Source organism: Acanthopagrus latus, chromosome 4 (assembly GCF_904848185.1).
Source record: "Acanthopagrus latus isolate v.2019 chromosome 4, fAcaLat1.1, whole genome shotgun sequence".
Taxonomy (NCBI): Eukaryota; Metazoa; Chordata; class Actinopteri; order Spariformes; family Sparidae; genus Acanthopagrus; species Acanthopagrus latus.
The window spans coordinates 18,935,679-18,953,805 of NC_051042.1; the positions used below are offsets into that span (position 1 = coordinate 18,935,679).

The 18,127-nt window shown below is 39.5% G+C and overlaps 1 protein-coding gene across 4 annotated transcripts; it reads left to right on the plus strand.

Annotated features, from left to right (window-relative positions):
- Positions 1-2,193: 2,193 nt before the first annotated feature.
- On the plus strand, positions 2,194-15,970 carry slc39a13 (solute carrier family 39 member 13). Of its 4 annotated transcripts, none has more exons than XM_037096145.1 (10): positions 2,194-2,755; positions 4,215-4,580; positions 6,972-7,079; positions 7,844-7,986; positions 10,490-10,609; positions 11,466-11,555; positions 13,547-13,597; positions 13,755-13,887; positions 13,986-14,085; positions 14,971-15,970. In XM_037096145.1, exons 2-10 carry the CDS (start codon positions 4,253-4,255, stop codon positions 15,044-15,046), a joined length of 1,149 nt encoding a protein of 382 aa, XP_036952040.1. In that variant the 5' UTR covers positions 2,194-2,755; positions 4,215-4,252; the 3' UTR covers positions 15,047-15,970. The 4 variants fall into 4 exon arrangements, with proteins under 4 accessions (XP_036952040.1, XP_036952041.1, XP_036952039.1 ...); XM_037096146.1 differs by lacking the exon at positions 2,194-2,755 and adding an exon at positions 2,869-3,021; XM_037096144.1 differs by lacking the exon at positions 2,194-2,755 and adding an exon at positions 3,090-3,331 and having other exon boundaries at positions 7,847-7,986.
- Positions 15,971-18,127: the final 2,157 nt, after the last annotated feature.

The window sequence follows — 18,127 nt, forward strand, 5'->3', positions numbered from 1 at the left end:
AAACCAAAGTCCTATTGAATTGTATTATTAAGATGCAAAATGGTACAAAAATCCTAAATTCCCCTTAATTGAGTGTCTTCCTGCACAAAGTGCCCCTCTGCCGGCCATGCTCAGATTATAAAAAATAATAAATAATATGGACACTGCATATTAGCATTAGCGTCGATTTGCCTCACTGGAAAAACGAGAAACCCTCGGGAGGCCAAATTAAACCTTGTGGCTGGCAAAATTTGGCCCATGAGCACCACTTTGGTCAGCCTTGCTCTAGATTTTTTGTGAATACAGCTAAAGTGTGTGCTTCATCCTGTCCTGTTTGCCTCTCTGTTCTGCTCTGCCTGCCTGTGTGTGTGTGTTTGCATGTGAGTAGCCCCGTCCTCAGTCAAACAGACCTACAGCTTTTTGTGATGGATTGAGCAGAAAAGAGAGAAAAGACAGTCATTTTAGCTCCTCACTTCCTTTCAGTCCCAACCACACACTTTTTATTGCCTGGGCATTACACACCACTGCCCAAAGGTTGAATCCAGAGGTGAACCAAACATAAGAAAAGACTAGGAGAGTAAGAAAAATACACTTATGCTGCTCTCACATCCAAATGTCCCAGCTGGAGGATCAATAAAGGATTATCTTATCTTAACTACCTTAAATTGTCAGTCATTAGTATAAAAAGCTAGATTTAGTACTGACTGCACCCACTTTGTCTGTGTATTGATTGCTGTTTAAATGCTACTGCAAGGTGGCAGTAAGGCAGTTTAACTGAAACTCAAATGTGTAACTCTTTGCTTCAATGTGTACGAGACCTTGAGGAAAAATAATAAACCAAACTAGATAACTTTCGCAGCATAACTCAAGTTAGTTTAGACTGTGTATTTAAGAAAGATGTACTATAATGACAATGATAATGATGACGATACCAATCCTGGAGCAACTCCAAATATGAAATAGGATTCATCATTATAGACAAAGACATTCTTACTAATCTGTGTACATATATATGTGAAGTGAAACAATATAAAAATGGAAAAGTATTGACCATCAAGGGCCCCGTATGAGTAGACTGCTGTAGCCCATCATGCAGTCTGCTGGAAATCATGCGAGAAAAAGTGAGAGGTGAGTCAGCTGTACTATGTTACACACTGAAAGCACAGAAATATTCAATATGAATGGAAAAGGAGATGTATGAACCGTATTAAAGGGGTGTATTACACACACATTTGGAACAGCTAGGAAATATTTTTGGTCTCCATCTGCCACTCGTATCTGCTGGACCGCGGCCCCCTGGGAACCTCTCTCTCTCCTGGCTCCCGTTGCCTTTCATATTGACAGATCTGGATCATCATACCCTGGGCTCCGATTTCTCTCTTCTGTTTTACCATCTCCTGTATCTGTACTAATGTAAAATTTGATGTCTCTTCACTCTGATGTTTTCTCTTTTATTGATAATGATCTTGCGTGGCCTGTCCTTTTCCAGGTCACCACGGTGGAGAGGAGGTCATATGAGTCCAGCACCACTTAGTGATGATCGGCTTGCTCAGTCATCTTCCTGGATCCAAACTCTTCACATATATTTTATATAATATACTTGTATTGGACAGTCTGTCAGTGAAATCTGTGACTGTGATTTTGTTGTTCTGTTCTGTACACCAATGCAAGTCTGTAGATAAAACTGCTCTTTATTTTCCACTTACAACTCCTTGATACCTCAGCATTTTATTGTAGCTCAGTATTTCATTTTTTTTTATAACTACTTCAGCATTGCATCATTTTTTTGTATTTTGCTGTTCTTTAATATTGTATACAGTACTTTATTGTTTCTATATTTGCCCTTGTATTATAATTGCTATGATAACCTAAGTTTCCCATGGGGACTATTAAAGTTATCTATCTATCTATCTATCTATCTATCTATCTATCTATCTATCTATCTATCTATCTATCTATCTATCTATCTATCTATCTCTGTCTGACCTGGGAGAGGGATCCCAGTCTGTGTCTCTTACTGAGGTTTCTTTTATCTTTCTTTACCTTGTTAAAAGGTTGTTTTCTCAGTATGTCAAGTTTTTCCTCACTTGAATAGAGGGTCTAAGGGCAAAGAATTTCAGTCACTGTACAGATTGTAAAGCCCACTGAGGCAATATGATTGGGTTATAAAAAAGACATGATTTGACATGAAATAAGACTAATTTGTGTGAAATAACTTAAAAGAATAAGACTGTAATTGATTTCCCTGAAACTTCCCTATAAATTTCCATGTTCCTGATGCCATCTTCTATCTGAGCCTTGATACTGTGATTTCCAGTTCAACTATATATTGGATCCTGTATGTGTTAAAATGTGGAAATCAACCACTTTATCGTCAGCTAATGTTCGAGCGTGTTAAAACATTCGGTTGATGATCTCCACCGTTTTAACTACAAGAGGCCTACATCAAAACATCTCCTTTAAGTGGAAAAAAACTTCCAGAGTCCTTAGTGCAAAAAAGACCCCTTAAGTTACTTCCTGATATTTTTGGTGGGGCGGGATCCATGTGTCGGCTCTCCTCTCCTGTTTATTTTCCTCCCCTCCAGGATCCTGATACGTGGCTGTTTGGGGGAAGCCATGGTGACCGACAGCCACTTCTGTGCTGCAGCCTGCAGCTAGCGGGTCTCTTCCCTCAGCAGCTGGGCGACTGATCCCACACAGCGGCGCAAGCCTGCCTCCATCAAAGTCGGCCTGGATGGCAGGGACACACTGGTGCAAAGACTGCCGAAACCACAAGGTATGTGAACACACAGTGTCACTTTTAAATGCCGTGATTTTGATGTTAGCATTTCGCGGATGTTTCCAGGCGGCCCGCGCCGTTAGCGTCAACTTCTTCAAACTGACGCTAGTTTTAGCAGTTACAGCCGTTGGTGTGCAGTGATTGCGTGTCCCTGAGCTAATCACTTTAGCAGGCTGCGGCTGTCTGTCTGCACGGCTCAACGCGTCTGTCGGCTAGCGTTAGCTTGCTAACTTTTCCTCACAGACGGCGGAGTTAGCTTGATAGTAAGTTATGACGCTGTCGAAAATATGGTGTTCTCCGCATCGTTGCCTGTTTATAACCGTATTTTCCTCAGTATTTTCTATCGTGTTGTAAGTATTACTGTGAGTTAGTGGTACTTCAGCTGACATGTCCACATGCAAACTCCCACAGAGGAAAATGATGAGCAGCGTGTTAAGATGCTATTGAAGCACTAAATAATGGACTGTTGTGACCTCTCTAATGAAGATGCAGTAAAGTTAACGCTACTTCAGCTCACTGCTGCAGCTCTCACAGAGGAAAGGCCAGATATACAGAGGCAGCTGCCAAATGGAGGTCTGGTATTTTATTATTTTTTTCCTGCCACGACCTAACTTTTAACTTAAAAAGGCACTGTGGAGTTTTTGGGGACCAATTTGCACCTTAGATTTTAATATTTACACTATTTATAAGGCAATTATACAGACTCAGACATATCTTTTTTTTTTTTTTTTTGGAAGTGAGTAAACAATCTGTTCTCAGAGGAAGCTTTCTGAAGCTAGAAAGGTGGCAGGGTCCGCCAAATATAAACAAAGTAAAATGGTGTGAAATTGTGTTTATTTATCCAGTTTAACCCTGGGAGAAACTGACTAAACAAGTGAAATGCTTATTGTGTTATCACTCCTCAGTATTGATGAGGTAATAATACTGAATATAAACCAAATATAAACAACGTAAAGTGGTATAAAACTATCTTTCAAAGTCGGCCTCAAAAGTCCACGGCTGGACTAAACAGTCTTTTGTAGTCTGTTATTTTATAATATAATGTAATGCTGAAATATTTATCAATTTAACTTATTAGTTGTTTGTTTTACAGTCCTTTCTATTGCTTTTTCAAAGCTCTTTTAAATGCCTAAATATACATGTATATTGATGAATCTATCTTATAACGGTTTTGCATGAAAAATAACTCAACATTTAATCAGTTATTAAAATAGTTACCAATTATGTTTCTGTACAATTGGCAGCTGCCATTGCTGCTTTATTATTTCACTTTACCTTTACTAACTAACAGACAAAATAATGAAAATACTATAATAATAATAATAATAATAATAATAATAATAATTACAATTAATTAATTGCAGCCTAATTTAGTGCTTAATTCAAACATAAAAATGAAATGTTGAAAATGTGCAGGAGGGGGCTGTTTGCCTCAAAGTGTGCTCCTCTGTTGCAGCATTACTGGTTGCAAGGGCTTTTTGGACCGTGGGACGGATGAAAGGTGGAAGCTGTTGGAAGCCCAGCTGGGCTCTAGCTGCTCTGTTTATCCCAGTTACCCTGCTGATGCTGACCCTCAGGGGGGCATCAAGCAGCCAGAAGATGGCACAAACATCGATGGCTCATGCAACAGCTAGGGCTGCAGGACCAGGCCCCAGCCTGACAGATGACCTCCCAGGCCTCCAGACAGTAGCAGCCTTCTTAGCCAGCGAACATGCTCACGTTTGGTTCCTGTCCCTGGTGGGCTCTGTCGCCGTAGGTCTCAGTGGGATTTTCCCCCTGCTTGTCATTCCCATCGAAGCTGGAGCAGCCCTCAAAACTGAAGGTAAGAGGTGGATTATGTACCCTAAACATGCCCGTGACAATTCTGTTATAGGCAATATATTGCAAGACAATACAGCCTGAACAAAGATTCTATTTAACACTGACTTTGTTTTTAACACTCTGACAAAATGTTAGTGGTATTATGTTGCCTAGCTGTGTGAGTTTTAGATAGCATGATGGTGTTCTGCAAGCATAAGACGCATGATGTGTAAACAACGTCTGGTTTTTAGTGTGACATTTCCATATGTGTTCAGCAGTGCTTTTCTGAAGAGTAGCATAACATGGTAATGAAATCACCATCTCTCTTATATAGCAGTGATCTCCTCCTCTGCTTTGAGGGTAAAAGCAGCATTCAGACCTCACTGTCTCTCCAGTGTCCCAGCGTTTTTGGTTGTTATTTTTCTTCTTTGAGGTAGCTGCTGACTGCAGCTAACTGCTTTTTAAATCTCCAACTTTTGGGTCAGATACATAACCCATAGTTGAAACACATATCTATTGTCTACAGCCAACTCAGCTGGCTCAGAGGCAGAACAACATTCCAGATTCCTTTGTATCTTTTTATATATAGAGTGTCAAGGCGGAAAAAAAGGAACAACAGTCCTCCCTTGAACAGACTGTGTAAAAGGGGCTTTTGTAACTGAAGAGAAAAAAATGCAGTTTAAATGGCAATATGATATTTTGAAAAGTATTAATTAGCCATATAATGTGTTGATGAATTGCATTTTGAAGGGCTAATGATTTTAATAAGAAGGCTATCTTAACTTTGGCATTAAACATCCAGCATTTAGTCTTTAACACATACATATCAACTTATTTTTCATTTGAATATTAAACAGCCATAGAGACTGAAGTGTTTTATAGTTGAAGAGTTCAGGGTTAAAATCTGCATTAAAACAAACTAAAACAATAAATTTGCCTTCTTGACCAATTAGAACCAATCATGTTCTTGGTTCAAACTTTAATCATTAAACACAGACTGCCCTGCCATCCACATGTCTCACACTCACAAAACATTCCCAGTGGGATCAGCAAAAAAGTTCTGCTGGGTCTTTCTCAGTCCTAGATCCAGATGCACCATCTCAATGGTTTAATCATAAATTATGCAAAAGCTAACAAAAAAAAAAAAATGAACAGGACACTTGGATTTCCTGAAAAACAGCTGCAAGCTGAAAAGCAGAACATCTCCAGTTGTGACCTCATGAACTTGAATGGTTTGTTTTTCTGCATCAAGTACAGACGTGTCTCAAATTATGAATAAAAAGCAGGCTGCTCACTAAGTGATGTTCATTAAAAGTTGCTTAAGATGTTCTTCTAAATGCGTTGTAGCAATAGGAAGACTTTCAGCATCAGTTCCACACCAAATAAAACTGAATGGAAAAATATACAGTGGGAATAACAAAAACCTGTTAAGGAAAGTGACTGTGTCAGTTAAACAGTTGAATATTTTTTTGGCCTCCACCTCCTGAGGTATCTTAAAACAAAAGTAAGAGTCAACAGCCATGCTAGCAGCTCAGTGGGTCATTACCAAGGGACATAGGAAAATGCTAACATCAGCGATATGCTAATATGTTCTCAAATATTTGATAATTCAAGTTAAGCACAAAATACCTACGTTTTGCAAGTATTTAGTAGAGTTGGACGTGAATGTGTAAATCGGGGTCATGCTAATATATGTTAGTGCATGATGGTGCTAGAGAAGAAGTCAAGGCCTCACGTTAAGATGAGTTGACTGTCAGGATCCATGAAGGACTGTGCACATTTTTGTGCCAGTTGATGATGAAATGCTAGATCGGAGGTCAAACGACCACCAGAGTTTATAGAAGTCTTCCTTTGGAGACCATGAATGACTGTTCAAAGTTTTGTGGCAGTCCAGCCAATAGTTGATGTTATTTTAGTCTGGACTAAGCCAGCAGTCACACTGACCGGCCATAGAGCCGAGCTGCTAATGTGGCTTCAAGAGACACTAAGCAGAAATGCTGAATTAACCAGGCCTAAGTTACTGTGGGTCAGCCTGAGGCCTGTGGAGAGGCCCCACCCACAGGAACGTGGCATTCCAGATGTATTTTCGGCTGTGAGTTTTCAAGTGCAGTCCTGACTGAAAGGTTAGTCATTATTGAGGGAACTCCTAAACCAGGACATTTCTGTGGAATACATGAGTAATCCGTGTGTGTGTGTGTGTGTGTGTGTGTGTGTGTGTGTGTGTGTGTGTGTGTGTGTGTGTGTGTGTGTGTGTGTGTGTGTGTGTGTGTGTGTGTGGCTTCGTTTGTTAAAACACTGTGTATTATAATTGAAAAGGAAGGAGGAGGGGGTGTGATCTCTGAAATTAATGAATGGTTTTATCAAACACAATATGCAGTCATTGCCACTAGTGTCTTCCTCTGTCTTTCCTCAGATGGGAGCCAGAAGCTGAAGCAGCTCTTGAGCTTTGCTATTGGTGGTCTCCTTGGTGATGTTTTCCTTCACCTCCTTCCTGAGGCATGGGCAGTCTCTGGCTCTGCAGGTGGGTCACATCACCGTCTTTGTAATTGTATAAATATACTTGAGAATAAGGTGGTTCTAGTGGATTGTATTGTATGTTTATTGTATGTGTGTGTGTGTGTGTGTGTGTGTGTGTGTGTGTGTGTGTGTGTATATATATATGTATATATATGTATGTGTGTATATATATATATATATATATATATATATATATATATATATATATATATATATATATATATATATATATATATATATATATATATATATATATATATATGTATATATATGTATGTATATATATATATATATATATATATATATATATATATATATATATATAAAAAGCAGGAAATCTTCATATTTAAGACACTGAAACCCGTTTCTCAAAACATTTTTGCATGAAAAATAACTCAACGTTTAATCAGTTATTGAAATAGTTGCCAATTATTTTTTCGTACATGTTTCTCTACTTCTGTGATATGAAACTATAATTTCTCCTCCATTGTCTTTCCTGCTTAATGTTGCTTAAAAGGTTTTAATACGCAACAAAGACCAGTAAACCTAGTTTATGGACATTTTTCATTAATTATGTAATGCAATATGTTAATTATGCATTGCACTCCTTTTTAAAATTTAAATATTTATTTTTAATGAATTTAAGTTGATTTAATAGAACCCTTGGAATAAGGTATGACAACAATGTTGTTGAACTACCACTCACCCATGTTGTTGCTCAGTTCTCTCTTAGTCTATTTGCTCACTGAATCTCATCTTCCATCCTAGCAGGTAAACAACGCCACTACATGACCCAGGGCCTGTGGGTAATTGTTGGCCTTTTGGCTTTCCTTCTCCTGGAGAAGATGTTCCCTGACCAAGGCAGCCAGGAGGATCCCACCCCTGAAGCAGACCTGAATTTTAATTCTGCTGTGAGTATTTCAGCTGAAATGCGGTCCAGGTGGCATACTTGTTCTTTTTACTTTCAGTAGGTACTGCAGCTGCCCTTGTTAAATAAATACTGCAGCATGCTGTATGCAAACAGCTGGGTTATACTATTTCGTCATGACAGTGCACATTGGGGTTGGATTCTTGATTTTGGACCAGATTCAGTAGGTTATTGTGGTACTTTCTTTTGCATGCTGCATTTCAAATACTTAATCTTTTTCTGGTATACCCAATAGTATGGTAGTAAAGGTATTACAACACAGGAGTATGTTTTAGAAGAATTTGCCCATTGCTGTCCACAGGATTCTCACTGCACTCAGACATGTCAATACAAGTCCTCAAATATTCCTGTTTTTTTGGAGTGTTTAGTGCAGACCCCTGTCAGTGCTTGGTCTGCATATTTCTGTCAGTTTTCTGGTGACTGTTGCATCAGATGACCTACTGTACAGCTGGCCAATCAGTGATCTCTAACAGGGAAGAGTTAAAAGGAATAGATCGACACCCATAGTTCTTTATTGGATGCTGCAGCAGATCAGCCTGATCTGATACGTCACAACATGACTGGAGTTTCACGGTACACAGTGTAAATACAGACTGCAGTTTGTTCTTCATGCCCAGGTGTTTGTTTGTTTGAAAATCAGGATATCAGCAGGTGCATCACGTTCTGACATGTCCAGTGGGTGATAAAACTGCAAGAATGAATTGAGAACTGAATTTGCACAACCACAAATACAGACAGCAAAGCAGATGTAGGTCCAGCTGTTAGAGTTTCTCAAAGATCAGCCTTCAAGACAATAAAATGATCATCCACTTCAAAGATATTTTAAGCTGCAAAAAGGACGCAAACAGCAGGTGAAATAAATTATGATAATAATTGCGAAAGAAATTATCTCTCCACTTTAAGCCACATGTGAATCAGGTTCATCACAATCTAATTTCCAAGTGCAGCTCTAAACTATATTCTCTATACCTTATAATCATGTAAATGTCTGAACTGATTACATTTTAAACTGCAGATACACTTTTGCTTTTAACACTGTGATGATGCCTGGATCACAGATTTATCCATGAACGCAGCAGAAATTGTGTGTTTGGTGATCCAGGTCACAAAACTAAAGACTGATTAATATCGGATGGGCTGCTGGGAGGAAAACATTACATAACCTACACTATAAGAAACGAAATAAGTGCGTCTCTCAGTTAACACAGCAGTTCACAAATGATCCAGCTATGATCAGCTGCAGCCGTCATCGGAAACAAACATTGCTTCACAAGATGCTGTGGAGGAGAGGACATCTCATTTGTCTTAAAACATATTTCCGCTGTCCTCTGTCTTCTCGTGGTTTCCTCGTATCTCTCCACGAATCCTCAGTGGGGGGGACAAAAATGCAAAGAAAGTACGCAAGTGAGGAATATGTCATTGCAGTTTGGGTGAAATGGGTTGCACCCCAGAGACACTCAAATAGTAGGACTGCTTGGTCAGGAGAAGATAGAGATTCTCCTCCTCCACCCTCCCTTAAATATGGGAAGGGCTCATCACCTGATGAGAAGCACCTGAGAGAAGGAAAGAAAAACAGAGGAGCAGAAAACACAGAGGGGGGAGCGTGTAATGGCCATCCCTACATCTTTTCCTCCCTCCTGTCTTTTTTTGCCAGAGAGGGAAAAGATTGGGATCCACGGCTCAGCTCCTCAACTCGTGTCTATTTATAGTGATGAGGTGAAGCAGCTGCTTTAGCCATTTCATCGTCCACAGGAGAGCACTCAGCTTTTAGGCGGAGGCAACAGTAGACAGGGACAGAGTGTGACAGTGTGTGAGGGACAGAAAGGCAGCTTGTGACGTATGTTCTTTAAAATGCTGTGTTTAGACTAATCTTACCTATGAGAAGCCTCTTTTTACTCGAATTTGGTCATTGTCATTGATGGATGGATCATATGTGTGGAGGGATTTTTTTTTATTTCCTCATCAGTTAATTTGACTTGCAGTCTAAATGACAATGTACTGGAAGTGGTTTCTGAATTAGTGAACAAGGAAGATGGCTATTCTCAGAAAACAGGGGGCTTTAGCCTGAGATGTATAGGTCTCTTCTTCTATTTAAAAAAAGTACAACAGTTATTGGAACAGTGCTGGAATTTGCAGGTCAGCTGTTAAATCTGGAAATAAAGGAGAAGTACTTTTTTTTTTTTTTTACTGCTGCATATGCGGGAAGTTAGAAAAATAATCAAGGCTTTTTTTAACAACTGTTCTGCTGGCTGTGGGTGAACCCTTTGAAACATAGAGGGAGCAACAGTAAAAAACATATTTATCATACTGTGGAATTCAGGCTACCAGTCATTTTAGTTAGTGAGACAGGTGTTGTTAGTGGATCAGGTGGTTTCCTCAGTGGGGACACTTTAATTTCATATTACTGATGGTTAAGGTTATGTATAAAAATGTAAATCGCTGTAAAAATGAGGATGGCAAAATGGCACTTGCTTTTTGCTCCACAGATGCAGTCTAATTCAGTCTTCAGTGCAAAGGCAGTGGCATCACTCACAAATGGGCACCATGCTGAGTCATGGAGATCCTCCAAGCAACAGTCTCTGCCAGAGAGATCAGAGAAAATCAAGGTAATACTGACAACCAAAATATTTTCCAGTTAACAAAAAGACTGGAAAACACTTTGAGCTCTTTATATAGGCTGAAGTAACAGTTGCATTTCTTTTTCAATGCTCCAAACTGTTTCATGTAATTCTGATAACTATTAGGGTAGAAACTCTTCCTGAAATCAACTTGAGTATGTTGTAGGTGACTTTTGATAGATAAGGGGATATATTGACATAAAGATCAAAAGAAGATGGAAAAGTTTGTTTTAAGTCTGACATGACTATGCCATGAAAAGTCTGAGTTATCTCATGATTTTTATGATTCATGTAGTTTGTAGTAACCAGCAACTTAGTTAAATCACTGAAACAAAAAAGGACAGAAGGCAACAGTACATCCTGCTCCACAATGCTTTGATTACTGAAGGTGTTTACCTTTTAAACTGTGACTCCTGGATGCCCTCAGCCTTGTCAACCAGTACAGTCTTCAATAAATCCTTTGCAATTCCTTCCACAGTACATATTTAAACTGGGGCCTATCTACATTTTTACATACATAGAGTATTTTTATATCCTTTGATCTTTTTGGCTGATTGTGTTTTTTAACACTGTTTCTGCAGCACAACCCTAGAAGCATGCCTAATTGCATTTCACTACACACATTGTTATCATGAGAAATGAGGTCAGACTGCAGAAACTTGCATAACTTTCATCTCAAGACTTATTCAGGACTTAAAATTACAACGTGTAACAAACCAAATTCAAACAGAATTGAACTTAAAAGAAATAGCTGTAACTGATGTACATTCTTGTTGACCGTATTTCTTGTAGTTTTGACTAATCAGATGTGAGCAACACCGTCATCATGTTTCATTTGCCACAGACTAGTGGATACTTAAACCTACTGGCCAACTGCATCGACAACTTCACCCATGGACTGGCAGTAGCTGGGAGTTTCATGGTTAGCAAAAAGGTAAGAAGCTGTAATAACCTCAACACTTAGATTTCTTGTCACCAATTAATCAAGAGCACTCTGATGACTTAACCCTTCGCTACATTCAGAGTCATATGCATGTAGTATATGAATAATGAAATGGCTTATGTTTGTTTTTCTGTTGGAGTTTAAAGGCCAGTAAATATTGAAATAAGGTTTTGACCATCTCAGAACGCTGTGTATCTAATCCATGTTTAAAACCGAGAAAGTGAAGTGAAACTACTGCATTTACAGATTTTGGGGCCTCAGTTTTTACCGTATGCATGCAGAGTGTTGTGCTGAAGTGTTCATTTCTGACCTCACTGTTTTAGAACATTATTTATGTGAGAATGTGTTTACATTCTTCACTCGTCATGTTTATTCACAAACTCTTTTTCCACAAGGTATCATTATAAGTGAAATAGCTGAAGACCGACAGTGCTAATAAATGTAATGGATACACTGACAGTAGGCTGTCTGGTATGTCAACATGTAGTACATTTAAGATTCTTGAGATATAAAACTTGTAGTAACAGTTATTGTCAGCATCAACTGACCCAAAATTGTTATTTCCTTGGCCAAGAAAACACAGAATTCAATTTTTTTTAATGATGGAGGTTATATTGTAAAGTTCTTGTAGGTTTAGTTACAAGTAATTTGTTAGGGAAACATGCAGATCCAGCTCTGGGAGAGACTGGCCAACAAGGAAGCAATGTCAGGCTGAATGAGAGATTGTTAACAGTCCATTTAGAGTGAATATAAGGTTTCATCTGCTAGAGAACTGGTGCGAAGTTAGATGTTTTCACTTATCAGACTGAGCAGGAGAGCTTCAAAACAGACCAAAGAGGAGAGCATTATGAGGAGACAAAACGTATCTAGAATTTAGAGGTGTGAGCTCAGTGTTTGGCAGCGTATCCAGGTTCACTCAGCAGGCCCACAGTCTTCAAGTGGACCACTCAGTGGATATTCACTACAGAATACAAGAACCTTTTTCAGTTTGAAACTTTTTCTTGTCGTATTATCTTTTTAGAAGGGTGCACTTCAAACTGCAGTAACATGTATTTGTGTCGCTTCAGTAAGTTAGTGTATATTTGTGGCTGTGGGAAGGAGAGAGTCCAGCTGGAGAGACATAAGGCAAGCAGCATGAACTATGGCTCAGTGTGCCAGAGAGGAAGTTCACTAGATGTCTCAAACATACACATACAAGATATCTCACCGGTGTTTTCTGTTTGCTCTCATGCGCATTTATCACAATGAGATTTTTGCCACGTTCAGATGCTGTACGAAATACTCTCCAATCAGCAAAGTGGTTATTTAGCACAGTTTTTGATTCTGAATGACTGATGAACAAAAAATGACCTCATCCTTATTATTCTGTTTATTCTGAAAAAACATGCCAATATTCAGGTGTTTAATTTAAACTGTAGAAGACTTTAAGCTTAAAAGCTCTTTTAAAGTGGCTTTATGTGACAATTTGTAGCAACATACCTGTATTAATCACCCTTCATTGGCCATATATGGCCAGATTGTAACGAGACGTGACAAAATGAGACTTTCCCTGTCTGTCTTTCGTACAAGCCTGGTGATTTGATTTCATTTGTTAAATTCTGCTGGACTGTGGATTTGTTTGTGAAGGACTCAAGTCAGTTTTTCCATGATGGTCCAAAGGATGTGACGTTATGGACATTCTCACGTTCCTCGTATCAGTGCCTCCGTCCAGAGAGCAACAATAGCTAACATTAGTTTAGAAATGAGTCAGCTAATATAAACTAACAACTGACTTCCAGCATGACACAGAAGTTCCTCAGAGCCCTTTAACAGCTCTCAAAGTTTTCCTCTCTGCACTGTCCACTGCTGAACACATGGATCTTAGCACTCAATTTAGGTGCTTAATTATTGGATGAATTTGTCATACATTGTCCCTTTGATACTACAGAACCAAAAAAGTTAATAAGTTTGACAAAGAGGTGTTAATGAGACTTTTCTTTCAGGTTGGCTTCCTCACCACCTTTGCCATCCTGCTCCATGAAATCCCTCACGAGGTGAGATTACAGGATTATTGGTTAAATGAATTTCTAAATTTGGATGGTTGACTTGACAGTTGCATGTTTACAAAGCTGACAGCTCATAGGAGGATCAAACAGTACTTGTACACAGGCCTAATGTTTAGCCATTCCTCTGCTGTGTCATTGTCTGCAGGTGGGAGACTTTGCCATTCTGCTGAGGGCCGGGTTTGACCGTTGGAGTGCTGCTCGCATGCAGCTGTCCACGGCCCTGGTCGGGATCTTGGGAGCTTCCTTTGCTATGTGCGCTCAATCACCACAAGGCACAGGTAAGATGGGACTAGTTCTTTGTAAGCATACAATCAAACACATTATTTCTAACTGGTGAACATTTTACAGTTGCCAACCAGTCTGTTGTTATTTCTAGAAAACGCCACTTCCTGGATACTGCCCTTTACCTCTGGAGGCTTCCTCTACATAGCCTTGGTAAATGTGCTGCCTGACCTGTTGGAGGAGTCCAGTTTAAGGTGTGTTGGGTATCATGAACACTTGTACTCTTAGTGGTACCAGAGTCGGTATCAATTGTGAATTGACACTTAATCTTATGTGAAAATTACCCCCGTTCTAACTTGTATCATGTGGGCCTTTTGTTGTGTTCCAAAGACTTCAGAACAGCTGTCACCACAGTCTGGCACCTAAGTAATATTATGTGATGTAATGACCCTTTCTTCTTTTTAAGGTTTCTTGGATGTAGCTTTGTTTTCTTCTTCATTGCCTTTGCTGGTGTATTATTACATAAACGTGTTACTGCCAAAAACTGTTGATTATTGGAATGGCGTGAATGGCGCTGCCTGCTTCATTGCACTTGTGATTTTTTTTGCATGTCACATTACAAACAAAAGGGGAACTTGCCTCTAAAAACATGGTCTGTAGTGCTACTATTGACCAGGATGACCGCAAAGAAGAGGAGTGTTGGCGAGATGTTGTGAACACGTCTTCAGGGGCTGTTTGTCTACATTCATATTTAGCGGATGCTTGTCCAAAGCAACTTACAGCAATTCATACATACATTCATGTGCTGACCAGCACATCAGGAGCAATTTGAGGTTCAGTTCTACATGCATACCAGGAATTGAACCAGTGACCTTCCTATAACAAGACACTAGCTGTACCCCCTGAGCCACAGCCGCCTGCAGTCTCCAAAAATCATAATTTCAGTGACTGAAAGATCAGGGTTATACTCCTGCAATCTGAACTTTTTCTCTTGTTGGTGTGGAACCATGTTGGCAGTAAGAATGCAGTTTACTGTAGAACAATACTTGTTATATCTTGTGTGGAAATTCTGTGGTGTGTAATGTCCTCAAAACATGTTGGAATCTCTAACCTTGGATGTTGTTTTGTTTTTTTCTCAGGCAGTCCCTCTTGCAGATCCTGCTCATTTTCTCCGGCGTAGCTGTCATGGCTCTGCTCTCTGCCATCATTGACTGAAGATGGAGGAAACTTTCTCCTTCTCGCTTTACCAAACACTAAAACTCAGCAGTGAAGGGAAATCCTGTTCTCCACCAAACCCCTCGTACCTGCACTCTCTTACAGAAAAATTAATCTTGATGAAAAGATCAAACCTCTTCGATTCATCATCATGTCACACTAAAACAAATATCTGACAGAAGAACGGCACTTTATGGATGAATGAATGAAAGGAAGATCTGCTGACAGGACATTTCTGTGGACACTTAAGTGTGCCAGACTTAAATTGGGAGGGATCTCAGAGGGTTTGTATTCATTCTGTTACCAAATTGTCTTAAATTGTTGATCGAACAATCATGTTGTTTTGCACATACATTTACACAGATACACCTGATGTACCTGCTAAACACAACTGGTATTATTGGACCTCGACACGGACCTACTTCTTTAAAATATATTCAACCTTAAATAGTTTGGACATTGTATGTTTTGTTTTGGATCTTCTGTTTCTGATGTAGCTGCTGCATATTTATTGAAATGAGATGAGCAACAAACAGCTTTATCAGACAATCATTACCACGCCATCATTTTGTCTAGTTAAGAAATAAGTGCCAAGAAGTCATAATCGTCTTTTACACGAGTGTCAGGTCCACACCAAAGTAAAATCTGTTTTTTCCTTCTGTCTTTCTCTCACAGTACAAGTTGGTGCTCATGCAAAATTTAACTACATGATTTGAGAGAAAAAGATTGGTACTGTTTGTTAATAATTTGTTTAGACATATACTTGTTGCCAATAATTTTGTCTATATAGGGGTGGATAAGAGAAGAAAGTTTTTATGCAGAATTCTCTATTTCAGTATTGTTGATACACCTCTTGGTGACGGTTTCCACCCCCTAAAGAAATAAAAATTAACTATATTTAAAAAAAAAAAAAAGAAAAGCTCATGTTTTTATTCATTTTAAGTCTTATTTTGTTCCGTGATTTATTCCTATTTGATTTATGGTGATATTGTTTGGGCAAATTCATACCCCTCCAGTCTTCAACATCATCTTTTGCTCTCCCAAACTCTCCCAAACTCTAACACCTCCTCTGCCACCCCACTACAGAAAACTAAAGAATCTGTCATTATATGGCATAAACTTTTAAATTCAATCACGCCTAATCCAGTATCAAAAGACATGTAAATCTGTCTCATCTGAAATAAAGTTATTAACAGATTGAGAGAATAGCAGTTTTTTTCCATGTGTTTTTTTGGAAAAGCATGTTTACCATGCTCACCAGCTAGGCCGGGCCAATCCTGGTCCAAAGCTGCAGTGCTAGCAGCGTGAACACTGACCAAGGACATTGCATTAAATCTGGGCGCAGTGTTGGAGACCGAGCCCCATTCATTCCTATGAAAGCTCCTTGAGCTCCCAGCCCTGACTACTAGCTGCGTGTCTGACTGAGCTAACTACCTACAGTTGGCAGCAGATAGCTTTTGCTCTGGTGATATGCTGCCCCGTGTTTGTTTCAAGTATGAATTCAGTAGGCAGCCAATTTCTTACTTGTTGCACCTTTTAGTCATTGGTACCAGCCACCTGAATATGCCAGATGTTTTTCATCAGGATCCATACATTATTCCCTGAGAAATTAATGAAAATGGTGAAGAGGGTCCCATTGCAAAACTTGGCTCTGTCCCTTTTATCTGGATCCACACCAAAAGTTATTTGGGTCTATTCTGGGCCAAGATCCATCTTTGCTCCAAGTTTTACGGAAATCTGATCAGTATTTTTTATGTAATCATGCTGACAAACCAACAGACACCAGTGAAAACCTGGCGGAGGTAATAAGAAAACGACTTGCCAAAAGACCAGAACAGATAATTAGTATAACTAACTAGGACACAGGCCTGATAAAGATATCACTGGGTATAAGATATCCTTTTGGACCTGTGTTAAGGTGCTGAGGCAGCTCAGTGTGTTGAGCTGACCACATGTCCAACACAAGCATATTTATACTGCAAAGATCCGATGCCTAAAATGTCATATGGGAGTGGAAGGATGAAGGGTGTGGGGTGGGTGGGGGGTATTGATTGTGTGTTCACACTTGTCCAATTTCAACTCAGTCTGTTTGGCAAGCTTCTGTTGCCATAACGACTCCGCCACGGGTTGCCTTCCTTAGTCATCAGCCTGTGAGCAGCCTATTGTCTGTGGGAGCCTTCCTTAGTCACAGCCCAGAAGGACAACAAACAGCTAGTATGTACACTGGGGCGGACGACGTTCAGAGGGAAACGGTGCAAACACATGAGTGACAAGTCTTTCATTCATACTCAGATGAGATCCCGAATGGGGTCCGGATCCAAACATCTGATTGATATTGTGGACAGCAACGGTTTGCTGAGGGTGAGAATAATCCTCTCAGTTTTATTGTAGTAAATATGAAGCAGACTTCAATTAATATGTAGTGAGATGTTACTGCAAATTTTACAACGGCACATAAAAACACTCAGTCGTATCAGCATTTTGTCCCGTGACGTGGTCCGGTGCCATCAGGAATCGGCTCCAGTCAGCTCGGTAACAGATGGTCAGTCATCACAGTGGATGAGTCTCATTTTTTCCTTTGAATCCAGTAAAAATAAAGGTTTGAAAGTGCAGGTGTTTAATTCAATGTTGCTTTATTGGCAAGTTTCTAATTAAAGAGTAACTCCTCCATTTTTACACATTAATGTGTGTTTACAAGTCTTGGGGAGCACCACTGTAAAAAAAAAAAGTAATATAAAGCCTTTTGTGGCTCCAGAGGAAGCTGTGTGTAATCTGGAAAACTGTGGCTGTATTGCATTGTGGGTAATGTAGGCACCTTTGAAAGGAAGAAGAATGTGTTCTCTACTATGGAAACTTAAAAAGGCTAAACTCTGGTGTCAAGTTCAGACCCATCTTTACAGAGGAGCAATAAAAAGGTACGATGTCTGCACAAGAAGATGCCCAAAGCAGCCACAGTCTGTCCAGACTCCATGTGGAGCACAAAGGGGCTTCAGCTAACATTTTACTACACAACCCTGTGCTGTAGAATGACAATTAAAGGTGCACTTTGTAGATTTGGGGACAGAATTTTAATCAGAAGAG